We start from the raw sequence: 27,360 nt of genomic DNA, 5'->3' as shown, positions 1-27,360 counted from the left end.
CGTTAATATCATCTGTTTCAATTCAGAACTCCCAATTGCACATCGCCCACCTGATTCAGTACCAGTTTTATTTCTGTTTTCGTTTCGATCTCATCCGTACAACCCACGCCCTATAAGAACATCTCTGAGGTATTTTCCTGGTAAGAATCGTCGCTCTCCTGTTTTACTGTAACATTACTGAGATCTGCCGTGTCTATTTAGCTACCCATTCCACTGTCATTAGTCAGCTAGCCGTCAAATAATTTCGAGATCGGCTCACGTTTGTATTGCTGTCGATTTTAGCATTTTTTCTTTTTCAATTGTCTGATCGAAAATTCCAATACCTAATATTGATTTCACGACTAAAATTCTCGAAGTTCAGCCACTGGACTTTGGGAAAACTGAAATACCTGATGACACATGTTCCTAATATTCATGATGCCTGACATAAACGCATTGTTTCCGCAGAACAAATTAAATATAAAGAAAACGTAGAATCCATTATAACCGAATCGTTATTGCGCTATTACTTCTACGCAATAAGGATCGAAAGAATTATGCCAAATGCTAAAAACTGCAAAGTAGTTTGCGAAATTTCAGACAATGAAGTCAAATATTTCTTAGTTTACATTGTAAGGGTTATAGAAAACTGTCGCCAGCTTATGGTGTGAGCGAATAATATTATATTGCTGTTAGTCAATTTGGAAAAGTATTTACGTAATAGTTAAGGAATGACAGTCAGCTGGGAATGGGCAAAATAACAAGGACTAGAGCTCAGAATCAAACTCAGTTAGCAACATGAAATAAATCTAATCACGAATTCAGTAAAGCAAATTGCACTAAGAGTATCCACATGACTGCTAATTGTTTGGCACTCAGTTTGAGTAATAAATAGCTTCTCACAGTCCCCCGTAAAGCCTAATGTTAATATTTCTACTATGTAATTGTTCTTAAACAAATATTTTCTGTTAAGCAAAATATGTCTTAGTATCATGTAACTTTCAATAAATAACTACTGATTAACTTTTACAGAACCTGTTTTGGGAATGAGAGCAAAAACTACTGATGTCAATGAAAAACTTCTGATCTGTACTAATCTTCAAAACTCACTGAAATTATCTTTTCGTAATCACTGAATATTTATACTCATTTTCAAGTGAAGATTTCACTGAGCATAAAGTCGATTGTCTTTAACTATCTTGATTATTTATAAGTTTTGATACTTTTCGCTTGTTTAAACAAATTATCAAGATTAATTCATCAATTTTAGTCTTTTTATCATCAACATTGACACTCGGTTTTAATTAATAATGAAAGAATAGTGTTAACATTAAGTTGCTAATAATTCACAAAATTTTACTACTATGCTAGCTACACTTCTAAATATTAAATTTGTTCTGGTCTTACTTCAGCGAATGGCCGCTGGTGCTGTGTAAAGGAAATAATCGCCGACAGTGCATGGCAATAGGCTTGTCGTCGCTTTGCAATAAACAACTTTGGATCCATAATGCTCTTCTTTCCTATTAACTCCTCTTGGTACTTTATGCATTGTTCCCAATTATCTCTGGCCATCACATACATTTACTCCAGTTTGGTAGGCCCTACGTTACAATGTGCTGCACTACATGCCGCTAGCAAATACTACACCTGAGCGTCTCTGTCAGACATTACTGCACAAGAGCCTGGGCAAGGCTCTACTGCACTGTGAGCGTCCGTGCCCAGCGACAATGTTCACTAATTCAGATATATTCTTTGATTGTTCACAACAGCAAATTTCCCTATGTAGAAAGGCGTGTTTACTACATGTTACTATCCAACTCTTTTTGAGATATTGCATTTAAATTATTTAATCGTATTCATTGACAGGAAAATATTTACAATATACTGAAAAAACATATTACAGAAAAATGTACTGTATTTTCAAAATCATAACATTAACAGTGCGAAAATATCTTACATTAGACACTATGGTGTTGTGTTTCTTTTTTAATTGGTAGGCTGTTTTGTGTTCCATACTTACAATTTTGATTTTGACAGGGCACAGTTACCATACTAATTACTTGATTATAAATATAATACTTTCAAGAGCAAACATTTATGTGTCATCCACTTCTCAAATATAAAGAAGCACATAAAATGCAAGCTTACTGTTTGCAGCAGCTGTAGACAGGTGTTGCTGTTATGAATACTCGAATTTTCTGGTGAGACACTTGATCGACAAGTCTGTCCTTTATTGTTGAGCAGGTGCTCACGCTCGGGCTGGCCACGCGAAACACGCTCGTGCAGGCAGCCGACACGCTGCGGGCAGAGCTGCAAACAGACCCCCCTCCAGGACAGGCACCGCCCGCAGAGCCGCCCACAAGTTGTAGCCGCCGCCGCTGAGGGGGGCGCCACACCGTGGAGGCGCAGTCTGGAGCTGCTCCCACTGTCCTGTACCCTGCACTGACATGGCATAAATAAAGCACCACTGCACTTTGCAGCAAACATATGTGTTTACTACTCAATGCCTTATAAATGTAAGAACACACATGGGTGATAACTGCAAACAGGATGATACTGAAAAAGTTCCAGAATTTTTTAAATTGCTTCAGTAATCGACTATAAATAATATACTGGATGCTGCAATGTAATATCACCTTTACTCTACTTTTTCTGAGTCCTTCTCTCCTGTAAATGGCAGTTTGTTTTTATGTTTTATAAATGCTTATCTACAATATACAGTACTGGGATTCATGCAGCAAAATGATACTGAGTGAGCTGTTGGAAAAGAAATGAAAAGAGGTATTTATAACAATTTCACACCTAATGCTTTTCTAGTTACCACAAAATTTCCAAAGCTAAATATATAATTGCAGTGGAGTTCTTTGATGTACCATGCAGAGATGAAAGGAAAATTATAATTTTTGTCAAAAATAGCTATCATCAGAAATAATTATTAAGAGATAATGAAGTAATTAGTGTGACAGCTGGTAGCAGGGCAGGGGACTGCTGGAGTGGAAGGGACAAACCGAGTTTAGGATACAGTATAACAATAATCTTTGTTTACCAAAATATAACTGCACGCAAGCATAGGCATCCTGATTCCAAAAGGCGGCACTGTCGTATATGTGCATTCTGAAATTGAACTGTGGCCCACCAGTTTACAGTGGGTGGAGACAGTGTCTGAAGCAACGCCTGACATGAAAAAGTCAAATATGTCCCACTGCACAACATATTAAAGAACAACAAACTGACAGCGAAGTATGATGGTACTTGTCAAGCCACCAAACTTTATCAACCATCAATATAAGACATTAAATGTTCCAATTAATCAACCAGAGAAAGAAAAGCTTTTCCCTTAATAAATCACAACGCTTCTAGTTGTTGAACATAGCTGCTAAGGTTCAGTGACTGTATCAGAATATGATCAATATAATTCCATCTTTAAACTACCACAAAAGGAAGGAAACTTAATGGAAAAACTATTCCACCGTTCCTATGTAACCACAATCAGAGCAGGCAGCCGAGTAATAATTAAACACATAAGAACAGTTCACAGATGGATGAGGCGATTATGCAACTGTCTAGCCTAAGTATTACCAATTTGCTGTAAGATGAAGCAGACAGCTTTGAAGTCTTACAGTAGTTGTAATACATATTTAAGTCAGTTTAAGAATTAATGACACATTATTAGTAGTTAGAACTTCTACTGTCTTCATATAAGAACACTTCAGATACTAATTGCCTCCCCAAACGATTGCCAAACTATTTGGAAGGCACAACCGTTAACACTGGCCTCATCGACAGGCACACCCAACTGGTGTAAGTCCATGTAGCGCATAGAAGGGTCAGAACTCGGTCACTGGTGAACCAGAAGAATAAGACAATGTAATCACAGCGCAGTACAGTTTCCAACAGGAAATGGGCCAACAACAGCTCAACAGCTCAGGGGACAGAACGTATTGCAGCAAACAGCTCTTCCACAAGAAATGGTGGAGTTGGCAGCAGTGAGGAGGCTGCACAATGCCACATGATACAACATGGCTGCAGCCAGCCATAAAACCCCCCACAGACAGAACGAATTCCACTGCAGGAACTGGCAACACCAGTTCCACTCAACAACTGTGCCTTGTGCCATGCAGTTCTATTCAACTGTGCTGCCCCTCTGCATTATGCGAAGCCAATGGCGACACTGCAGTACTCCAGTGCTGACTGCAAACCCTGTCTGTGATAGCCTCACCATTATTGGCACACTGGTGTACTGCGCTATCCCAGTCGTTCCAACAACTCTCTGTCAAACCTCGCTGGAAACCAACTGATTTCGTGACCATTGTATCCTGCTCCATTAAAGCTTTGCACAGCCAGTCACACTACAGCAAAGGGAAGCCAAATGGAAGAGCCAACACACAGTCAGCACAACAGCTCAAACTCCCACATAAAGGCAGAACTGGGGTGGGTAACTGGAATCTCCTTTCTCTAAATACTTGGACTTGCTGTCTGCCCATCACACATTTCTTGCATCCCTCAGCAGTGTGAGCCTTTCACCTACTACATAAGGTCTGACAAACTTGGGCAACATTTTCTGCTGATGCCTTGAATGCATTGGCTTTGTCCTCAAAAATTTTTGAGAAACGCTTCATCCCCTACTTTAACTGAAGCGATTTGCTTCCCATTCTCCTACCAAGCTTTCTCCTGAGAATCTCCCATTTTATTTTATTTCTTCCAGATCCGCCTATTCCAGTAGTAGATCCTTGAGCGGCCATAAAATGGTCACTGGAGAATTTAATGAGAATGTTTAGCATGGCAGGAGTGGTGATAGGGGCTTCATGGTGGGCGGTATCGAAGGAAAAACATAGACAATTTGGCAACATGTTCCATCACCTCTGGGCCCTTGAATGGTAAACAGTGAGGGATGATTTCAAGTCATGGCTTATTTTTCCAGTAGAATATGGCCTTAGATACTAAGATATCTTGGTAATACGTATTATTGTCAAAACAGAACCAATTGAACTCTTTAGATGTGAAGGCTGATACTCACTAACTAAAGTTTTCAGGGTCCAAAACCGACGAAAATTTTCTCAAGATGCTGAATATTAATAGCCGCAGGGATCAACGAGACATACTTAGTGAAGGTGTCGATTATGACCAAGGCAAAAAGGTTTCTGCTTTGGGAATGAGGCAAAGGTCCCAGGTAATCAATACATGATTTATCGATTGGTTGAAACTCGTACTCAGCGACCAGTTTCTGAATGTCCCAGTCCAGATGAAACTACATGTGACCTCCACACGAAGAATAAACTCCAGAGTACACATAACTTGGATTCCTCATCCTCCCTGGAACAGAAACACAAGAAATCCTTGAGCCGTGCGTGGCTCATCTTCCCGCCATCATGTATTTTACACTCTGTTTTTAACGTACTTACATCTCACTACGTTAATTTAAATTAACACTGTCACTGAGTTGCTGCTTTGCCTGACCGTGAGCGGCGTTAGCAGCGCGTATCGATACATCCCCTCTCGTAGTATCTTTGCTTGACTGCTATTACTTCCCGGTCGTTGTCTGTCGTAGCTCGTCAGTCCGAGTTAGGAGTTCTTTGGGAGTACAGGCTACCAGTCTGCTGGAACGCGTCTGGAGCCCAGTCCGGACCTGCCAGTCGGGGAGTTGCAATGCGGCACTAGTGCAGTTGGGTTGGAGCAGCGAGGTCTGTGCAGACATGGCTCGCTGACCACTGCCGCCACGCATCACTTGAGCCAGGCCACGGTCTTGGTGGATCGTCGGTTGGTCGTCCTACCGGACGGCGCGTTTTGGCTCGCCGAATGTTCATGAGTCGGCTGTGTGTGCTTCGACTCCCGATTTTGCTTCATGCTTGCTTAATTGCTGTTATGTTCTTGGCGTAGTGGCTCTGAGAGGTTGGTCGTCTCATCGGGCGACGTGTAACTGGTTCTCTGAGCGCTTCTGGGCCCCTTCAGTTACCATCTTGTGGAACTTGGGTCAGTCCTTTCCTGGTGCATGGATGCCGTTTAGCCAGTGGATGTGTTTCCTCTGCATGGTTGGGTCCGGGCCAGTATTTCCGCCGTCGTGTGTCTGGAAGTGAGTGGCAGACGCACCAGCAGTGCAGTCGCAACGGAGCAGCAGTCGCTGACGGACAAGCAGGCAGTCGGACGGTTGCTGCGGACCAAGGAAGATATCTCCTCGCAGTGCAGTCGCTGGGTCCGCTGCCGCTCCCTGCACAGTGTCGGAGCGTGTGTGGAGCTGTCTGAACGCTACGAGCTTCGTGCCCTGGCCACTGAAGTAATTTCAGGCAGCGTACTTTCCTCACCTGTTGGGGCTGTCCAACGTAGTGCGTGGTTTTGATAGCTTAATACATATTTCCTTGAGGATAATGACGTTCGTGACATTTGGGGTTTGAGTTCTCATGTACCGATTGGTGGCGAGCAAGTCGTTTTGTCGGTCGGTCCATGGCTGTGCCTTGGTTGGGTTTCCGACGGATCAAGTGTATTTGGTCTTACCACCTGTCTCGCCTAAGTGAACGAGGGCAGATCGACTTCCCTGTAGGCTTCTGAGTGCCACTGGTGTTTAATTATCTGTTTTCAGCTGCTTAAAATATAAGGCTTATGGTTACTTTTCTTTTTTTGTTAAAAAATTTGCAAATTTAACATGTGATATGTTTTTTATTTTATTTGCCTCTTTAATTGCATCTTAATTTGTCGACGTTTAATTTTTTTGTTTTTAAACATTGTGGCCTTCAGCAATTTGTATTGCACCTTGCATATGTTCGTTCTATCTACCTAGCTGCTTTTTTTTTAATTACTTTATTGCTATCTGAACTGGATTTTTATCTTGTTGATTTGTTAAGATTTCTCAAAAATGGCTCTGAGCACTATGGGACTTAACATCTATGGTCATCAGTCCCCTAGAACTTAGAACTACTTAAACCTAACTAACCTAAGGACAGCACACAACACCCAGCCATCACGAGGCAGAGAAAATCCCTGACCCCGCCGGGAATCGAACCCGGGACCCCGGGCGTGGGAAGCGAGAACGCTACCGCACGACCACGAGATGCGGGCTAAGATTTCTCGTTTCCAGGCCTTCAGCCGTGAAAGAGTTGCATTCGGTAAAGGTTCGGCTACGTGCCGCTTTGGTTGTAAAAGTGTTATTAAATTACAATAAATTACAATTAGAAGGTGAAACTGATCCCAACCTCTTTGGCGCTTTCCACAATCGTAATTACCAGTTCTGCACAGCGAGTTTAGCGCGCGTCAATCCTTCTGCAGGGAGTGTTGGGACTCCTGTGTTGCTGCGTATTAACCTGGGCACCTCACTCACATCACCCACTTGAAACAATTGGCTCAACGCATTGGCAGTTTGATTTTGCCGCACTTTAATATGACAAACATCGAACTAGAACTTAGAGGTCATTACTGCCCACTGTGTTATTTGGCTTGTGTAGCGTGTCTTAACGAAAATCCAACTCTGAGCCTGGTTATCGATTTCCAGTCGACAGCGACGATGTTCCAAATAAAAGTTATATTTCTCTAGTGTGAACATAGCGGCCAGTGATTATAATTTGTACAGTATCTGGTTTCAACTTGTGACAACGCCCATGATGTGAACACAAGAGGCCTTCCGTCTCCACCTCGCTCTCGTAATAGGGCAACTGCATCCCAAACATGGGAAGTGTTGGTTTGAACAATAAACGGGCAAATAAAATCAGGGATCCCTGACACTAGTGCTAGTTTTTGACTCATTTTAATGCTTCAAAGGCAACTTATTGTGGTTCACCCCACACAAATGTTCTACTCATGGTATGTAATGACATAATAGGAGCTGCTATCTGAGTGAAATTCAGCATGAATTCAGACTGAAATTCACTGTTACAACAAAACAGATGGTACCTGTCTCGTCTTTTGGGACTGGAATGAATGAACTGGTTCCAGCCGTTGTCGAGGGGTCCCAGTTTTCATATTTCGTCCCAGGTGAAGCTTACTTTGTTTGATTGAACAGTCAGACCCGCTTCCTTGATGTGGCAGAACACCTGGCGGATGTGGTCTACCCGCTCTGCGGAACTGGCTCTGTAAACAGACATGAACATAAAGTCCTCCAGACGTAATCCAATGGACGCCATCAGACTGCCGCTCCTCTGGCTAGTCCAAAGATGACCCTATTAAACGCAGAAAGGTTGTAGGCGGTATGCAAAGCCGTTAAAGACTTAGACTCTACTGGTAAAAGCATCTGATAGTAGGCCTATAATGATTTATCTCCTGGTAATAAGCTATAGGTCTAAACACTTTCCCATGAGGCTTAGAAACCAGACATATAGTGTAAGGTGAGGCGAAGGATAGATGACACCATCAGAAATTTAATATTCGATTATATGCAAATGTTGCAATTCAGGAGTTGACCAGTAGGGAGCCTGATGCACTGAGATGAGCTGGTTCCGGTATTCAACTTTAGTAGTTACTCGCAATCTATTAATCAACACATCCGGAAATTTGCCCACCACTCGCAGATTGACCTCTGGGTAAGCGGGTAACATCAACCCTCGCGTGCTCTACACTCACTCTACATACCCTCGTGCCAATTCTATGGGTACAAAACTTAATATTCTCCTCTGACCTAAATTTAATATACGACGACGACCCACATAATCAACCAAACACTAGGTCAATTACAAAAAAAAAAAAGAAAAATCACAACCCAGAAGTCTTCAGAGCCAAATTTTTAGCAACGAAGCACACAAGTGCCCACTAGAAACCCTGGAATCTCAGTCTGATACAAGACTGAGCAACGACAATAAGTGCTTGTCCTTCCACCACATGACTCATCCAACTCATCACACTTAGCTCTGGGAACAAGATCAATTGTTTATAACGCGTGTACCAGGCATAGTCCAGGAGGGGGACATTACTCCATAATCCAGAAGAGCACACACATGTTCAGTTCCTAAAAATGCATGCACACAAGGCAGTCGCCCACCTTTGATGGTGCACGAGTGGAAGCATTCTGCATAATGCAGAATGTGCCCCTTGCTTCTGGCGTCAGCTGTTCATCCACCTACCCTTACGTATCGTAGATTGCCTGACAAAAAGGCCAGGCATCTTGCAAAAATAACATACAGTGCTAGTAACATAATGTGACTGACCAGCTCTGACTTCATACATGTTATTCACAATGCCCAGGTTATTGCTCAGATTTAGTTCCCCCATTCATGGTCACTATAAAGAATGTTCACGAATTCCTGCCAAAAGTTTGTCTATGTCGACATTGTTCACTGGTTTTTCACTAAACAATTTTCTGGACCTGTCCTCTGCTCCCATACCCTCCAAGATAATGCCATCACCAGTTATTCAGAGATCGCAACACACAATACTAAAATGCAAAGATGCATTTCATTAACACAATGAGGCAAATGATTATCCTTGCCTTGTACGCAGTATACATGTTGGTCTAGCAAATCTTTCCTCTTACAAGCACCCACGCATTTATTTAACAGCAACTTTCAGAAGTCTCACAACGTATCTGCATCTTCGAATGCTCCCAGAATTATCTTCTGCAAGCGGCCTATGGTCAATGGATAAACCTGGATAAACTACTCCATGATTATCCTGTAAAAAATTAGCCTGTTGATGTAACCCAACAAACAACAACAACAACTCAGTTAACTGATCGGTACCCTCTACTGAGAAACGTGACACTCTTTCAAGAGTAGACATCATAGGGTTCGGCTACTCTCAAAATAGGCTGTCTATCTACTTTACAAACAGGCTGCTAATTCTTTGTTCATATCTGCCCTCACTAATATTAACATCAACATCCAGCTCCTCATCCCACCAACGTAGGACAAACATTTACTGTTTCCAGGCCACAACCTCGTCCTGCCATTCAACCGGACTTTCCAAATCACGTACTTTTTCAGGTGCGGCATCTTTTACAAGAGAGGCTATGTTCAACAGCCACAACCAATAAATGTGAGCAAGGGAAGATCTGCACGCAACCATTTTTCATGTTTACCGAGACTGCTTCGCTGCCAACACCTGGGCCACATTGGCAGGCGATAATCTGATCTGTTCACACATGTTTTCCTAGCGACTGAACTCAGAGAGATACTTAACCTTTTTACGAGATACACTGCCAGAGTTGTTGAAATATGTTGCACTCAGCATGAGACGGGGAATGAGGTACCAACACAATAGTGCATGTGTACGCTTTGCACATGCAATGCAAATGCATCTGTACGAAACCTTTGGTCACAAATGGATAGGGCGCGGTGGGCCAGTAGCATGGTCTGTATGTTCTCCCGATTTGATGTTCACTGATTTTTTCTTCCGGCGCCACCTAAAATCTTTTGTCTTTCAGAAACCCACTGAGGCTGATGAAGAATTGATAGCGCGTATTATGGCAGCTTCCAATTCTATGTACACTTTGCCAGGAGTGTTTGAACGAGTGCGACATTCACTCCAAGGTCTTCACAAGGAGTGCATTCAGGCAGGAGGGCGTAACGTCGATAACTTTTTGTAACTGTTTTCAAATAAAGTTTATAAAACATCACACAGACATCTCATTTACCCTGGTTCCACAAACACATTGAAATCGTTGCTCAACAGACCTCCTACCATGACAGCTCGGGTGGCATGTTGTGTTTCTAGCCTCTTGGCAGTCCACAAAACTGTTCAACTACGCCTAACACCGTCTCCTGACTAATGCAAGCATGGATTGATATGTGAAATATGTTTGATATGTGCCACTCTGCCAAACCTCTCATTTTCTACTTCATTTCAGATACACGCTGCATGTATATATGTCACTCAATTGAAGACACGTCAGTAATCATAACAAGACCTTTCAATACTAACTGAGAGCCACCACAAGTAGAATAATATTTCAAAACGAAATATGTAATTTGAGTCCAATTACAATAATTTCATGTATCATAAACAGAATAAGCATCAAAGATTCAACCAACCCCCTGAAAAGGGGAACTTTAAGCAAAATAAAATTTTTAAAAATATTAATGAATCAAAACCCCTTTGGAGAAAATGTTTTAAGTGACAGTTTAATTTATCAAACTTCTAGCCCAGTGGGCTCGTTAGAATCAAAACTCCTTAACTCTGTTAACGTAAAATACTATAACATGCATAGTATAATTTTAAGAGAAAACCTTTTCTTAACAACATTCAAACACATCAATTATTGTGTCAGTCCTGTACGGCACTCTTCAGAGAGCATAGGCCCTCCTGACTGAACTTCACGGCGACAAAGTCTGATGCAACACAGACAAAATAAGGCGCACTCTACAATACATGAGAGAATAATAAATTAATGGCCAAGTGTGATAGTACTTTTCAAGGCACCAACATTTATCAACCACCAATGTAAAGCAAACAAATTCGTATTAATCAAGCGGTGGAGGTAAGGAATTATTTTTAAAATAATTCTAAACACTGGTAGCTGTCGCAGTTCATATGACCAATATGATTCTATCCTCAAACTGCCACAAAATAAAGTGAAAATTAATGGAAGAACTATTCCGCTTTTCTTATGTAACCAGAATCAGAGCAGGCAGCGGATTAATACTTAACCACATAATAATAATTCTCGGAAGCACTAGCGAATTAAGAAACCGACTAAGAATAAACGTCAGAGTTACTGGTTATTAGAACGTCTACTGTCTTCACATAAGAACACTTTAAATAGTACGTGGCTCCCACAAATAACAGTCAACTCTCTTGTAAGGCACAACAGCTAACACTGGCCATAAACAGTCACAAGAAACCGGTTTAAATATACGTAGCACTATAGAAGAGACAGAATTGGGACAATGTTGAATCAGAACAGAAAGACAATGCAATCACAGCACAGTACGGTTTCTAACTGGAAAAGTGGTTACAACAACTTAATAGCTCAGAGTATAAAACCACAACTCTGTGGATGATCATATATTTTATATGTGTTTTAAGAAGTTTGCTTTATTAGTTGTGCCGAATATTATTCTTTTAAATATGCTGTCAAGCTACAAATGCTATTTGTTATTTAAGGAAGAGAACACGCATGGAACGTTAATATTTTGTAAGTAGATACGCTGGCCTAGTCAGGGAAAAGCTATTATCAAAGAGTATAATAAATTGTAAAACCATTATCGCTGGGCGTGCGAGCAGTTATGAGTCGTGAGGAGCCGGTTGTTGTTGTTGGTTGTGTGTATTCGCCGGCGTGACTATGCAAAAGTGCGGAGGTAAAAAGTCTGTTTAGGAAACGCAGAGCAGTGAAAATTGAAATGGTTGTTTTGGCAAATGTTTAATTTGGGCAAGGTATGTGTATGGCATTTAGTGCGCACAGTACAAATACAACAAGAGTAATCACATAAGATCAAGACTGCTGAAGGCCCTTGATATTGGCTATGGTATGGCAGGATCCACCTGTGCCCTATTTTACCACTAAAAGAAGCCGCACGACAAACCAACGACATCATAACGTTAAGGAAGATCTAGGCGTTTTATAACTAGAAGTGTAATAGGCTGACCAACGGAGTTGGAAATTCATTACTTAAATAACATTGTTTTCATGCATATTGTCACGTAAATAATTTTCCTAAGTCGTTATCCAAGTGGTGTCCATCCCACCCCTTTGTACGAACCGAGATAATCAGAAAATGAAGTGAACATTAAGTTATTAGTTTATCAAAACATAATTTTTCGAACTTTTGGACAATTACGTAATAATGAAAACTTTGGTTGCAGTGTGAATAATGTCAGAAACACAATGATGCAAAAGTCAGTATTAATTCATTTGCTAAGAATAGAGTAACTTTCATAATAAAAAATTGGTAATAAAACTTTACGTAACTTGGACACTGAATTTCACTGTCAAAGGACAGTTTCTAATTTATAGCTTGTGGCATAATTTATAACTTTTACTACAAAGAAATATCAGCGTAACTGCTATGCAAATGACAGTCCTTAGCAATGAGTAAATTCAATCTTTCTGTTGGCTACAATTACGGTGAGTAACGTAACCAAAAGTTTCTGTCCACAGCCAGTAAACAATCTTACTTTAATTGATCTATGAAAATTAATATAATATGTTGTATGTGTTTGCTATTTGATTATTATCTGACTACTGTGGCATGTGTGGTGTGAAAAACTTGAAAGTGTGCGTTAGGTACTGTTTCTACGGCATGATGGCAATAACTATTCTTACGTATAACTGCTCACCAGTATAAAGTTCAGTTCAAATTTAATTATTTCTGCTCCTGTGAGGAACTGGTTACCATTGGTTGTTTTCATTAATGACGTACTTTGAAAACCTTTTTTTCCAAATTTTCCACTAACTAATGTTAATTAAAAATTAGTTTACGCATTAAAAATATGTAAATGTAACCAAACTTTGTTTCTAATCGTCATTGCTAAAGTACTGAGCAGTAGCGAGTCGGTTATAACTTTATCTATTTCTCTCGGTTTTGCATTATTCTTCGGAGTAGATGCCTTTTCCCCACAGATTAGGGTCTTTAGGTATACAGTCATATAGAAAAGCCTAATTAGTCAGAGAGGTAGGAGGCTTATAAGAGGACAGTACGTCTAGCAAGAAACATGTCACTCACAAGAAAGGAAGCAGTCAGCAGCGGCAGCTAGAAGGCTGAAGACGTCGAGTGAGACTATGGGACGGGATATGGAAGCACCCATGCGTAAACCACCCACAGACAGCAATGGATTCCACTGTGGGCGCTGCCAACCCCAGTTACCATACGGTAAGAAGCCCCTGTATAGTCCCACGCAGCTGTGGCAGCCCTCTGCGTGGTGCCAAGCCAACATCGAACCTAGACTGCTTCGGCGTTGGCTTCCAGCCACGAACACAACAGCCTCACCACCGTTGGCGCACGGTATACTGCCCTCTCCTGATCGCCCTGTAACTCTGTGTCAAACCTCGCTGGAAATTGACCAATCTCAAGACCGTCCTAGCCAACACCATTAAAGCTCCATGCAGCCAATCACGGTACAACAACGTTAAGTCAAATGAAAGAACCGACACACAGAAATATATATGGAAGGCGCTATGGCTCTTAATCAAAGCAGTAATTCCCGTGCAAGAAAGAAGACGATTGTAATCATTTATTATAAAACTAAAACAGCAAGATTAACATTAAAATGTTTATAAAATATGCATACAGATTTTCAATAGATCTGCATCTGCACACATACTCAACAGAACATGTGAGAAGTTGTAGTTAGGATGGCGCTACATGTTAGGGACTCTATCCGTGCCAGTCACGTTATGACTGCAGGAAGAATAAATACACAAGTACATCTGTTCATATTATTATTACTCTAATCTTACCCTCCCAGTTCCAATGGAAATGATACTTAGGTGGATGGCAAATGTCTCTGGAGTCTCAATTAATAGCTGGCCGCTGTGGCCGAGCGGTTCTAGGCGCTTCAGTCCGGAACCAACCGGCAGCTACGGTCGCAGGTTCAAATCCTGCCTCGGGTATGGATGTTTGTGATACCCTTAGGTTAGGTAGGTTTAAATGGTTAAGTCTAGGGGACTGATGACCTCAGATGTTAAATCGCATAGTGCTCAGAGCCATTTGAACCATCTCAATTAATACGTGTTTTGCTGGACAGTTACTATCTACCTATAGGCTCCTGCATATTGATCTATTTCACCATTTATGTTGCAGTCCCCACTGGTCAATCGAACTTGTGAAGTATATGTCCCCTTATTTGTATACATTTAGTATTCCCATGTAATTCCGTTTCGCATAAGTACTATAACACTTAGAAGCAAAACAGTTATCTACAACCGTCACAGCCAGTAATGCAAACTCTCTTGGTGAAGTACACTTTTCAAGACAACATGAAGCAGACCTCATAAAATGGTGTTCAAATTATTTTCCAGTTTTATTTTTCTCACAGTGTTGTGAGTTTTTGGTGAAAGATACACATTTTTTTCAACATCAGTTTTATAATAATTTCACTAGGGAACACAGAACTAAGAATTAGGATGCTGCAGTTTACACACATTACTCAGACATTTCTCACATATTTAGACTGGAAAGGTACTTACATCGCATGTAATAGCCTCATTTGGATGACGGGAGGCAGATTATCGTCAGCAGCATACTAGAAAGAGTCGACAAATTATGCTGGGTGCTTCACCAGTTAGATTACATCATGGTCAGACAGAGATTCCGAAATAATATTCTGGATTGTAAGGCTACCTAGGAGCAGATATAGACTCAGATCACAATATAGTAGTGATGAAGAGTAGGCTGAAGTTTAAGACATTAGTCAGGATGAATCAATACACTAAGAAGTGGGATACAGGAACTTTGCCTTACACGGGCAAGTGCTCTACCAACTGAGCTACCCAAGCACGACTCACGCTTCGTCCTCGCAGCCTTACTTCTGCCAGTAGCTCGTCTCCTACCTTCCAAACTTTACAGAAGCTCTCCTGCGAACCTTGCAGAACTAGCACTCCTGAAAGAAAGGATATTGCGGAGACATGGCTTAGCCACAGCCTGGGGGATGTTTCCAGAATGAGATTTTCACTCTGCAGTGGAGTGGACGCTGACATGAAACTTCCTGGCAGATTAAAAATGTGTGCAGGACTGAGACGCGAACACGGGACCTTTGCCTATCGCGGGAAAGTACTCTACCAACTGAGCTACCCAAGCACGACTCACGCTCCGTCCTCACAGCCGTACTTCTGCCAGTGCCTCGTCTCCTACCTTCCAAACTTTACAGAAGGTGTCCTGCGAACCTTGCAGGACTAGCACTCCTGAAAGAAAGGATATTGCGGATACATGGCTTAGCCACAGCCTAGGGGATGTTTCCAGAATGAGATTTTCAATCTGCAGCAGAGTGTGCAATGATATGAAACTTTCTGGCTGACTAAAACTGTGTGCAGGATCGAGACTCGAACTCGGGACCTTTGCCTTTCGCGGGCAAGTGCTCTACCAACTGAGCTACCGAAGCACGACTCACGCTCTGCACACCGTTGCTTTATTTTGCGTGGTTGACAGAATCACGTTATGCTCCTTTCCGTGTGAGGTCACTCTGCTTCATCGGCACCTTGGTCGTCCAGTTCAGGTGGCATGTGGCAATTTAGCTCCGTGGAGTGCCCTGCCTATACGCCATTTCTGTTGTTCTTCCTGGTTTGTATTCCATTCTACTGGGTAAAAAATATTGAACTGTATGAGAAAACTAAATTAGTTTCAAACTACAGTGTGGACACACTTTATTCAACATGAAAATGTCGCTACGGAGATTCGGATTTAGAACAATTTTGAGAAACATTTTTGGAACAGCACTCAAAAAGTTTTTAAAAAAAAATTTCTGTTTAAAATTCAGTCTTGAACGCACCACGTATGCTACATGAACATAGGTGACACATTTTGGTCGAATCACATGACCATCATCAGACCTGTAAATTAATTTAGAAAGTAATAGAAACCTTACTAAATTGACAATAAAATATGACAAAATGCTTATGAGGATAAAATACAATAAGACTTGTTATACCCATGGCATCCCTCGAAGATGGTAGGTGGAGCGCTCTTCCCAGCTGCTGTCATGTCAACTGGTGCCAGCAAGTGACGGGCATATGCTTAAATACGAAGATGCTCCGCCTACCTCTTCTCCCTCTACCTCACGTCAACCAATCAGTATAAAATGGGTTCACATAATCGTCAAAACGTAAAAAACAAAGTACAATAATAACATAAAAGTAGTTATGTATAAAATATATCTCTACAACCATGGAACTACTTACATATTGTATATCGTATCTTTTATACAATATTTAAGTAGTTCCACGGTTGTAAAGAGATATCTTATACATAACTATTTTTATGTTATTATTGTACTCTGTTTTTTTTTTAACGTTTTGACATGTGAACCCGTTTTACACTGATTGCTTGACGTGAGGTCGTATTTAAGCGTATGCCCGTCACTTGCTGGCACCAGTTGACATCACAGCAGCTGAGAAAAGTGCTCCACCTGCCATCTTCGAAGGATGCCATGGGTATAACAAGTCTTATTGTATTTTGTCCTTATAAGCCTTTTTGTCATATTTTATTGTCAATTAGTAAGGTTTCTATTACTTTCTAAATTAAATTAAAGGTCTGATGATGGTCATGTGATATGACCGAAACCGGTCACCTATTCTTGTAGCATACGTGGTGGGATCAAGACTGAATTTTAAAAAGTAAGATTCGGATTTAGGTTATGACACGTTCGATATGCCTGTCATCGTTGGTGATGGTATGCTACAGACGAATAGCGAAATTCTCTATGACCCTCTGAAGTGCCGGAACATCGATGCTGTCAATGATGTCCTGAATGGCTGTTTTCAGTACAGCTGCGGTTTTGGGGTTATTCCAAAACCGTCTCTTACCGTCCGGTAGTCACTCTGCTATCAACGCATATCACATTGATTATTCCATGACCGGACATTACACACCGCACAGTCAGGCCCGTTGTAGGTGAAGAGACTTATAGATCACGAAATGGGGGTTCTCAGTCAGCAAAATGCTCCAATTTCGCTTATTGACGAACCCATCTAAATGAAGGTGGGCTACGTCGCTAAACCAAATCATATTCGCATACTGATTCCCATCATGACACTGGGCCAACTGTGGAGTTTGAATGTCTTAACGCAAACTATTCAGAAGATCCAGAATGAGATTTTCACTCTGCAGTGGAGTGTGCGCTGATATGAAACTTCCTGGCAGATTAAAACTGTGTTCCCGACCGAGACTCGAACTCGGGACATTTGCCTTTCGCGGGCAGAAGATTCTATTTCATGTAGTTCAATAATTGTCATCCTGTATGTATTGTATAGTAGTCTGCATCGGTTTCAGCTCTGATACCGACCAGGGAACACTTTAACAATTGCTTCATCAGCCTGCAATATTATCCTGTGGCGTAACAGTCCACTTTCCTTTAGAAAGTTCGCGTGGAATTTTGCTTTTGATGTTCTTGGAACAAATATCACGATTTGTGGCTTTGACCAAAATACCTTACACACAGCGTCACCGTCTATGCTCCCTGCCATCCAGGAACGCTATTACCCAGTGCTACAAACTCTGTCTTAATCTACTGTTCTTACTACGCTTCTTCCTTGGTTGGCTAGTTTGTACAGTATCTTGCAATCGAATTCACTGTACTTTAATGCCCACTGAACTGATCTGTCAGTCCCAACAAACGCTTTTAGTGCGGCATGATCCATCACTACTTTGAACATTTGTCTATAGAGAAAACAATGTATGTTACAAATACCATAGATAAGTGCTAACATGTCCATCTACATTTTGGAATAATTCCACTCTGCTTTAATCAAATGTCTGGATGCGTATCGCACTGGGTGTTCCTTATTGTCTGTCCATCTGAAAGCAAAACTGCTCATACTACAGGATAAAATCAAATCGTATTCGAAGTTGGAAAATAATAACGATGCATCTGAAGACAGTACTTGTTTCAAGGCGTGAAACACAGTCCGACAATCGGCAGATCACTCAATAGTTTCTCTTTCGTCAATAATACGTTCAAGGGCTCTGTAATTTCAGTAAATATCTGATAAAGGTCCTACAATAATTTCAAAGAATTGTATGTTATTAGAGCAGTTTCAGTGAGTTAAGATAATAAATTATGTTTTAAATTAGTAGATAATATTATAAATTCATGGAATGTTGTACAACCATGTACGAGATGAATCCGAGACAATATATACAATATAAATAAATAGAACTAATATACCACCAAGAAATGTTAAGAATAAAATGTATGATAGTCAATAACTTTCCATTATTGTTCCTGTTATTAACCCAACCAGGAATGTCTGGAGGATAATGAAATGTATTATTGATATTAAGGGGACACGTTCAATGGATTGAATCTGGTAACATAATGTTATAGCTTTGAGAGATTAAATCATATACACAGAGGCTGAGATTCATAGCATCAGGAAGACCAACAAAATTCGCAGCGTTTGACGAGATTGTTGCAAGAACATCCGGAGCAATATTCCCGCCGGATTATTCTAATGGAAGGTGCAGTGTTACGCCATTAAATGAAATTAGAGGTGGATGTAGAAACTTTTAAAGTGTTTCCTGGAAGCTACAAGCACGAGAGTTGAAACCAAGGCTAGCTACTATGTAATATATACAATACAACACCAACAGAGGAGAACAACAGAAATGAAATTTAGCATAGGCACTTAATCGATCTAATATTGCAACATGCCACCTGAATTAGATGACCAAGGTGCCAATGCAGCAGGCTGACCTCACAGTGAAGTGGACATCATGTCATTCTGCCAACCACGTACACGAAGTAACAATGTGTAAGTCATATACAAGCAGACAGCTGCTTTCATAAATTTACCCAGCACGTTTTTCAGGCATCACAAGCAGTTTCTCAACATTAGACTCAAGGGCTGTTTGTTTCATACCACAATGTATGCATTAGTGTCCATGAAAGTCACAACCCATACTGATGAGAAGAGAAAGTTTTATTTTTATACCTGTCAGGAGGACGAAATGATATGATTCTTTTAGCATCACTCTATACACGAAAATCGTGAATAGTAATGAAATAAATCTGAAAGAATGGCTCCTGCTAATACGTATGAGAATCCTTGTTAGATGCTACCACTGTTGTTAGTATTTGTCACAGTGGATGAAGCACTGAGAAAAAAAGTGAAAGAAAGTTCTTAACCCTCTATTGCCCAAATTATTATTTCCTGTAGAAAAAAATATTTATATGCACAGAATGTTAGAGAATAATGTATTTAACACATATCAGGTGAATTTTTGTTTTTGAAAAAAATTATTTTTTAAAAATAGTTCTGTGACTCTGAGGTCACAGTGGGCAGTTACATTGTTTGTGTATAAAGCAGCCATATTGTAACACTCAAGTCACACTGGTCAAGAAAGAAATAACGATCCTAATGCGAAATATAACGATAAAATTTGACGTGACTTCAGAGTCACGGTGGGCAGTAGAGGGTTAATACGGAATGTAGTTATAGGGCACCGAACATCAGTACCGGAGTTCACAAGCCCATTCTCAGGTCGTAGCTAATAGTAAGAGTCTATAGATTACATAATACAAATTTGTAGCTCACAATTAATAGAACAAAACAAAAAATACTATTAAGTGTTCCTAAAATGGGATAACGAATTGTCATATAAATAATCAGAGAATGCAGTGAATAACATTGGACAATTTCAGTTAAATGTAGAACATGATAATGCAAAGAAACAACAACAAGAAGTACGTTTATAGTAAATTAATCAACTCTTTGTCTTTTTTAAATTAGTTATTAAAACGATTGATTACTCTTCTGTATCCTTGTTCCTACAAAAGAAAGAGGATTGTAATTCATGTCTATAAACTTTAAGATACATCAAATGTTTTTCTTGGTTCTACTGCATTTATCAGCTGTAGAGATTACAATTTTGCTAGCGTCTTTTAGAACCTTGAGCTTCAAGTTTTACTACCGTGTCCAGCAAGATATTTCTGCCATTAAGATAGCACAACGATACGGCTAATCACATATTTCGAAGTATGCCCCGAATAGCTGTCCTTGCGTGCCACAGTATGAGCGATAAGTGTCCGACGCGCCCTATAAGAGGAGGCCGGTGTGCTCGCTTGTGGTACTTCTAGCAAGGCCCTCAACTTAGAAGCCACTGCAGCCATGAAGGCAGCCCTCGTCCTGCTGATCTCTTTCGTGTTGCTTGTAGCGTACTGCACGCCGCTAGCTGCTGCAGACGATGGAGACGAAGTGTTCGAAGATGACGACGAGACTGACATTGTAGCAGACGACGACGCCGACGACAGCGGTGCTGACGAGGGCCTAATTGTAGAGAGCAGGAGGGCAGTCAAAGGCAAACAGCAGCTGATGTGGGCAGGCGGTGCTCAACTCTAACCCTCATGATGGCACTATTGGCTCCCCTGGGCAGGCGCTCTGACATTGTGAATGTCTGCAGGCAGCATTCACGTTGTCAGGTTGTGGTGATATTGCAATTATACGACCAGCACGGTTCTCAATAGGCTAAATATGCTGCTACATTCAGTCACATTTCCCTTTAATATGGATATTATGGCCCATTAAAATAGTTACGCTTGCTATTTATGGATCCATGTTGAAAGGGCATTAGGTTTACATTTGTGTCATACTGAGGGACTGTCTACTGATCACTATGATACCTCACTTCCATGTAGCTCAACAGCATATCATTTAGCGGCAAGTAACACATTAGCACTAGTCGTCTATGTATGTTGGTACTAAATTTGCCCTACAGATTTCTATGACAATTTGTCGCTGAACATGTACCGATACTAACAAAAATCCACATACCATAAGCAAGGCGAAAGAATGATGCTGTCTTCAGCCCAGCAAGTATGACATTAATAATAAACTAACAAGCATGCTCTCAATGTTGAGTGCTGAGACATACACTGAACACTTATAACATATCTGTCCTTTTGGATAATTGGAATAATTGATGGGACATGTTCCTAATATCCGTATTGACTGGGAAAAAGCATCGATTCTGAACAACAAATGAAATAAAAAAATGTAGCATCTGTTATAACCGAAATGTTATTACTCTACTGCTTCAATACAATAATGGTTGAGAGAATTTTGACAGATACTAAAAACAGCAAAGTGGTTACCGAATTTACAAGTAATGAAGGGACACATTTTTTAGTTTAGATTGTAATGCTTAATGTAAATGGTTGCCAGTTCATGTTGTGAGCGAAAAATGTTGTATAGTTGTTATTAACTTGGAAAAGTATTTACACAATAGTTACTGCAAGCCAGTCAGGTGGGAATGGGCCCAACACTTACTTGAGCTCAGATGCAAACTCGCAGTTAGCAACATGAACTACATCGAATCATGAAATCTGTAAGACAAATTGCATTAAGCAATGCACTCGACTCCCAATTGTTTGGCACTCAGTTTGCAAAATAAATAGCTTCGAACAGCCTGCCATAGCGCCTACTGTTAATATTTCTACAATTGTAATCGTTCTTAAATAAATATTTTACGTTAAGCAAAATATGTCTTTTCAGCATATATCTTTCATTAAATAACCACTGACTAACTTTTGCATTACTCTGTTATGTATTTTAGAAATGTGAGCAGAAATTGTTGAAAACACAAGGAATATAAATTTTCTCATAAACAATCATCTTTAAAAACTTTATCGAATTACTTCTTCGTAATCAATGAATATTAGTACTGGTTTTGAAGTGATTATTTCGCTGTTCTTTAACAATCAGATTTAATTATTTTTTAAATTTTGGTAATTTTCAGTTTTTTTAAACAAATTATTAAAATTAAATTTGGTCAGCAGTTTTTGTCTTCTTGTATTCAATAGTGGCTCTCAGTTTTAATTAATAATGACAGATAGGACCTTTGTTGATAACTGTTGAGGTTTTAGCACTTGTAACACAGTGTTAACATTAAATTGGTAATTATCCACAAAATGAAACTACTACATTGACTAGCCTTGACGTACTTCTAAACATTAAAGTTGTTCTGGCCTTAATTCAGTGAGTGGCTGCTGGTGCTGCGTAAAATAATGAACGCCCACAATGCATGGCAACAGGCTTGTCTTGTCCCTTTGCAATACACAGTTTATGGCCCACAGCGCTCTTCTTTCATATTAATTCCTCTTCATGCTTGATGCACTGTTCCCAATTAACACCAAAATTACACCTCGCCATAACACATATTTCTTCCAGTTTGGTACTTAACAATGTGCCGCTGGCAGCCACTATGCCTGAGCACAGTGGCAATGTTCCCTAATTCAAATACATTCTCTGACACCTCACTGTAGCAAACTGCCCTGACTGGACTAGCGTATTTGCTACGTGTTAGCACATAATTCCTTTCTAGATATTGCATTTAAATTGCATAATCATATTCACTGATAATAATATATTTACAAAATAGCGTTAAAATGCGTTACATAAAAATTTACTCCTGTTCTCACAATTACAACATTAATGCTGCGAAACTTTCTTGTGTGTGAGACATTATGTTGGTGTGTTACACACTGTATCCACGTATGTTCCTTTTTGCATTGGTAGGCTGTTTTGTTTCCCATGCCTACAGTTTTGTTTTCCACAGGGCTCAGTTATCGTGTGAGTTGCATGATTACAAATATAGTTGTCAGAGTTTCACTAATGAAAACAAAGTAAACATTTATGTGTCAACCACTTCTTAAATACGAGTATAAAAAATGTAGATAAAATGCAAGCTTAGTGTTTGCAGCAGCTGTAGACAGGTGTTGGTGTAATGACTACTGGAATTTTCTGGTGAGACACTTGATCGGCAAGTCTGTCCTTCATTGTTGAGCAGGTGCTCACGCCCGAGCCGGACACGCGAAACACGCGCGTGCAGGCAGCCGACACGCTGCAGGCAGAGCTGCAAACAGACCCCACGCCAGGTCAGGCGCCGCCCGCAAAGCCGCCCACAGCGTGTAGCCGCCGCTGCTGAGGGGGCGCCACACCATGGAGGTGCAGTCTGGAGCTGCTCACTGTCCTGTACTCTACACTGACACGGCAGAAATAAAGAACTACTGCACTTTGCAGCAAACATATGTGTTTATGAGTTTCCTTTAATTTACATCGATGGTCACAAGCTTTTATGTTAACAGATTACTGGATTCGGTCTTTAATGACCATCGTCAGACCTGCAGCAGAAATGGAAAAACATTAATACTCTCTCAAACTGTCTACAGCTTAAGAACAATACATAGACCATAATGAAAAGTAGTACTGACAAAATATGAATTTGTGCACTTTAAATATGAAGAGGCATACCTGTTTCATAAAAACAAAGTTCTAATGTCCAGAATGAGATTTTCACTCTGCAGCGGAGTGTGCGTTGATATGAAATTTCCTGGCAGATTAAAACTGTGTGCCCGACCGAGACTCGAACTCGGGACCTTTGCCTTTCGCGGGCAAGTGCTCTACCAACTGAGCTACCGAAGCACGACTCACGCCCGGTACTCAGTTGGTAGAGCACTTGCCCGCGAAAGGCAAAGGTCCCGATTTCGAGTCTCGGTCGGGTACACAGTTTTAATCTGCCAGGAAGTTTCATATCAGCCCACACTCCGCTGCAGAGTGAAAATCTCATTCTGGAAACATCCCCCAGGCTGTGGCTAAGCCAGGTCTCCGCAATATCCTTTCTTTCAGGAGTGCTAGTTCAGCAAGTTTCGCAGGAGAGCTTCTGTAAAGTTTGGAAGGTAGGAGACGAGGTACTGGCAGAAGTAAAGCTGTGAGTACCGGGCGTGAGTCGTGCTTCGGTAGCTCAGTTGGTAGAGCACTTGCCCGCGAAAGGCAAAGGTCCCGAGTTCGAGTCTCGGTCGGGCACACAGTTTTAATGTGCCAGGAAGTTTCATATCAGCGCACACTCCGCTGCAGAGTGAAAATCTCATTCCGGAAACATCCCCTAGGCTGTGGCTAAGCCATGTCTCCGCAATATCCTTTCTTTCAGGAGTGCTAGTTCTACAAGTTTCGCAGGAGAGCTTCTGTAATGTTTGGAAGGTAGGAGACGAGGTACTGGCAGAAGTAAAGCTGTGAGTACCGGGCGTGAGTCGTGCTTCGGTAGCTCAGTTGGTAGAGCACTTGCCCGCGAAAGGCAAAGGTCCCGAGTTCGAGTCTCGGTCGGGCACACAGTTTTAATCTGCCAGGAAGTTTCATATCAGCGCACACTCCGCTGCAGAGTGAAAATCTCATTCTGGAAACATCCCCCAGGCTGTGGCTAATCCATGTCTCCGCAATATCCTATCTTTCAGGAGTGCTAGTTCTGCAAGTTTCGCAGGAGAGCTTCTGTAAAGTTTGGAAGGTAGGAGACGAGGTACTGGCAGAAGTAAAGCTGTGAGTACCGGGCGTGAGTCGTGCTTCGGTAGCTCAGTTGGTAGAGCACTTGCCCGCGAAAGGCAAAGGTCCCGAGTTCGAGTCTCGGTCGGGCACACAGTTTTAATCTGCCAGGAAGTTTAATATCAGCGCACACTCCGCTGCAGAGTGAAAATCTCATTCTGGAAACATCGCCCAGGCTGTGGCTAAGCCAGGTCTCCGCAATATCCTTTCTTTCAGGAGTGCTAGTTCAGCAAGTTTCGCAGGAGAGCTTCTGTAAAGTTTGGAAGGTAGGAGACGAGGTACTGGCAGAAGTAAAGCAGTGAGTACCGGGCGTGAGTCGTGCTTCGGTAGCTCAGTTGGTAGAGCACTTGCCCGCGAAAGGCAAAGGTCCCGAGTTCGAGTCTCGGTCGGGCACACAGTTTTAATCTGCCAGGAAGTTTCATATCAGCGCGCACTCCGCTGCAGAGTGAAAATCTCATTCCGGAAACATCCCCCAGGCTGTGGCTAAGCCATGTCTCCGCAATATCCTTTCTTTCAGGAGTGCTAGTTCTACAAGTTTCGCAGGAGAGCTTCTGTAATGTTTGGAAGGTAGGAGACGAGGTACTGGCAGAAGTAAAGCTGTGGGTACCGGGCGTGAGTTGTGCTTCGGTAGCTCAGTTGGTAGAGCACTTGCCCGCGAAAGGCAAAGGTCCCGAGTTCGAGTCTCGGTCGGGCACACAGTTTTAATCTGCCAGGAAGTTTCATATCAGCGCACACTCCGCTGCAGAGTGAAAATCTCATTCTGGAAACATCGGCCAGGCTGTGGCTAATCCATGTCTCCGCAATATCCTATCTTTCATGAGTGCTAGTTCTGCAAGTTTCGCAGGAGAGCTTCTGTAAAGTTTGGAAGGTAGGAGACGAGGTACTGGCAGAAGTAAAGCTGTGAGTACCGGGCGTGAGTCGTGCTTCGGTAGTTGGTAGAGCACTTGCCCGCGAAAGGCAAAGGTCCCGAGTTCGAGTCTCGGTCGGGCACACAGTTTTAATCTGCCAGGAAGTTTCATATCAGCGCACACTCCGCTGCAGAGTGAAAATCTCATTCTGGAAACATCCCCCAGGCTGTGGCTAAGCCATGTCTCCGCAATATCCTTTCTTTCAGGAGTGCTAGTCCTGCAAGTTTCGCAAGAGAGCTTCTGTAAAGTTTGGAAGGTAGGAGACGAGGTACTGGCAGAAGTAAAGCTGTGAGTACCGGGCGTGAGTCGTGCTTCGGTAGCTCAGTTGGTAGAGCACTTGCCCGCGAAAGGCAAAGGTCCCGAGTTCGAGACTCGGTCGGGCACACAGTTTTAATCTGCCAGGAAGTTTCATATCAGCGCACACTCCGCTGCAGAGTGAAAATCTCATTCTGGAAACATCCCCCAGGCTGTGGCTAAGCCATGTCTCCGCAATATCCTTTCTTTCAGGAGTGTTAGTTCTGCAAGTTTCGCAGGAGAGCTTCTGTAAAGTTTGGAAGGTAGGAGACGAGGTACTGGCAGAAGTAAAGCTGTGAGTACCGGGCGTGAGTCGTGCTTCGGTAGCTCAGTTGGTAGAGCACTTGCCCGCGAAAGGCAAAGGTCCCGAGTTCGAGTCTCGGTCGGGCACACAGTTTTAATCTGCCAGGAAGTTTAATATCAGCGCACACTCCGCTGCAGAGTGAAAATCTCATTCTGGAAACATCGCCCAGGCTGTGGCTAAGCCATGTCTCCGCAATATCCTTTCTTTCAGGAGTGCTAGTTCTGCAAGTTTCACAGGAGAGCTTCTGTAAAGTTTGGAAGGTAGGAGACGAGGTACTGGCAGAAGTAAAGCTGTGAGTACCGGGCGTGAGTCGTGCTTCGGTAGCTCAGTTGGTAGAACACTTGCCCGCGAAAGGCAAAGGTCCCGAGTTCGAGTCTCGGTCGGGCACACAGTTTTAATCTGCCAGGAAGTTTCATATCAGCGCACACTCCGCTGCAGAGTGAAAATCTCATTCTGGAAACATCGCCCAGGCTGTGGCTAAGCCATGTCTCCGCAATATCCTTTCTTTCAGGAGTGCTAGTTCTGCAAGTTTCACAGGAGAGCTTCTGTAAAGTTTGGAAGGTAGGAGACGAGGTACTGGCAGAAGTAAAGCTGTGAGTACCGGGCGTGAGTCGTGCTTCGGTAGCTCAGTTGGTAGAGCACTTCCCGCGAAAGGCAAAGGTCCCGAGTTCGAGTCTCGGTCGGGCACACAGTTTTAATCTGCCAGGAAGTTTCATATCAGCGCACTCCACTGCAGAGTGAAAATCTCATTCTGGAAACATCCCCCAGGCTGTGGCTAAGCCATGTTTCCGCAATATCCTTTCTTTCAGGAGTGCTAGTTCTGCAAGTTTCGTAGGAGAGCTTCTGTAAAGTTTGGAAGGTAGGAGACGAGGTACTGGCAGAAGTAAAGCTGTGAGTACCGGGAGTGAGTCGTGCTTCGGTAGCTCAGTTGGTAGAGCAGTTGCCCGCGAAAGGCAAAGGTCCCGAGTTCGAGTCTTGGTCGGGCAGACAGTTTTAAT

At 41.9% G+C, this 27,360-nt stretch overlaps 1 protein-coding gene across 4 annotated transcripts in view; it reads left to right on the top strand.

Moving 5' to 3' along the window:
• The window catches only part of LOC126198459 (uncharacterized), a 263,192-nt gene that overhangs the window by 4,448 nt on the left and 231,384 nt on the right, over nt 1-27,360 (top strand). The window contains exon 2 of one of the 4 annotated variants that reach the window (XM_049934799.1): nt 23,331-23,567. The exons of 2 other annotated variants lie outside the window; for them this stretch is intronic. In XM_049934799.1, the coding sequence (XP_049790756.1) occupies nt 23,331-23,455 (125 nt within the window). In that variant the 3' untranslated portion in view covers nt 23,456-23,567. Of the gene's footprint in view, nt 1-2,223; nt 2,464-23,330; nt 23,568-27,360 lie in introns of those variants that run through there. One more of the 4 variants, XM_049934797.1, reaches the window with a different exon arrangement.

This window comes from Schistocerca nitens, chromosome 8 (genome assembly GCF_023898315.1).
Source record: "Schistocerca nitens isolate TAMUIC-IGC-003100 chromosome 8, iqSchNite1.1, whole genome shotgun sequence".
Lineage (NCBI taxonomy): Eukaryota > Metazoa > Arthropoda > Insecta > Orthoptera > Acrididae > Schistocerca > Schistocerca nitens.
Note: the sequence above shows the minus strand (reverse complement) of the source record. Positions and strands in the feature narration are given on the sequence as shown.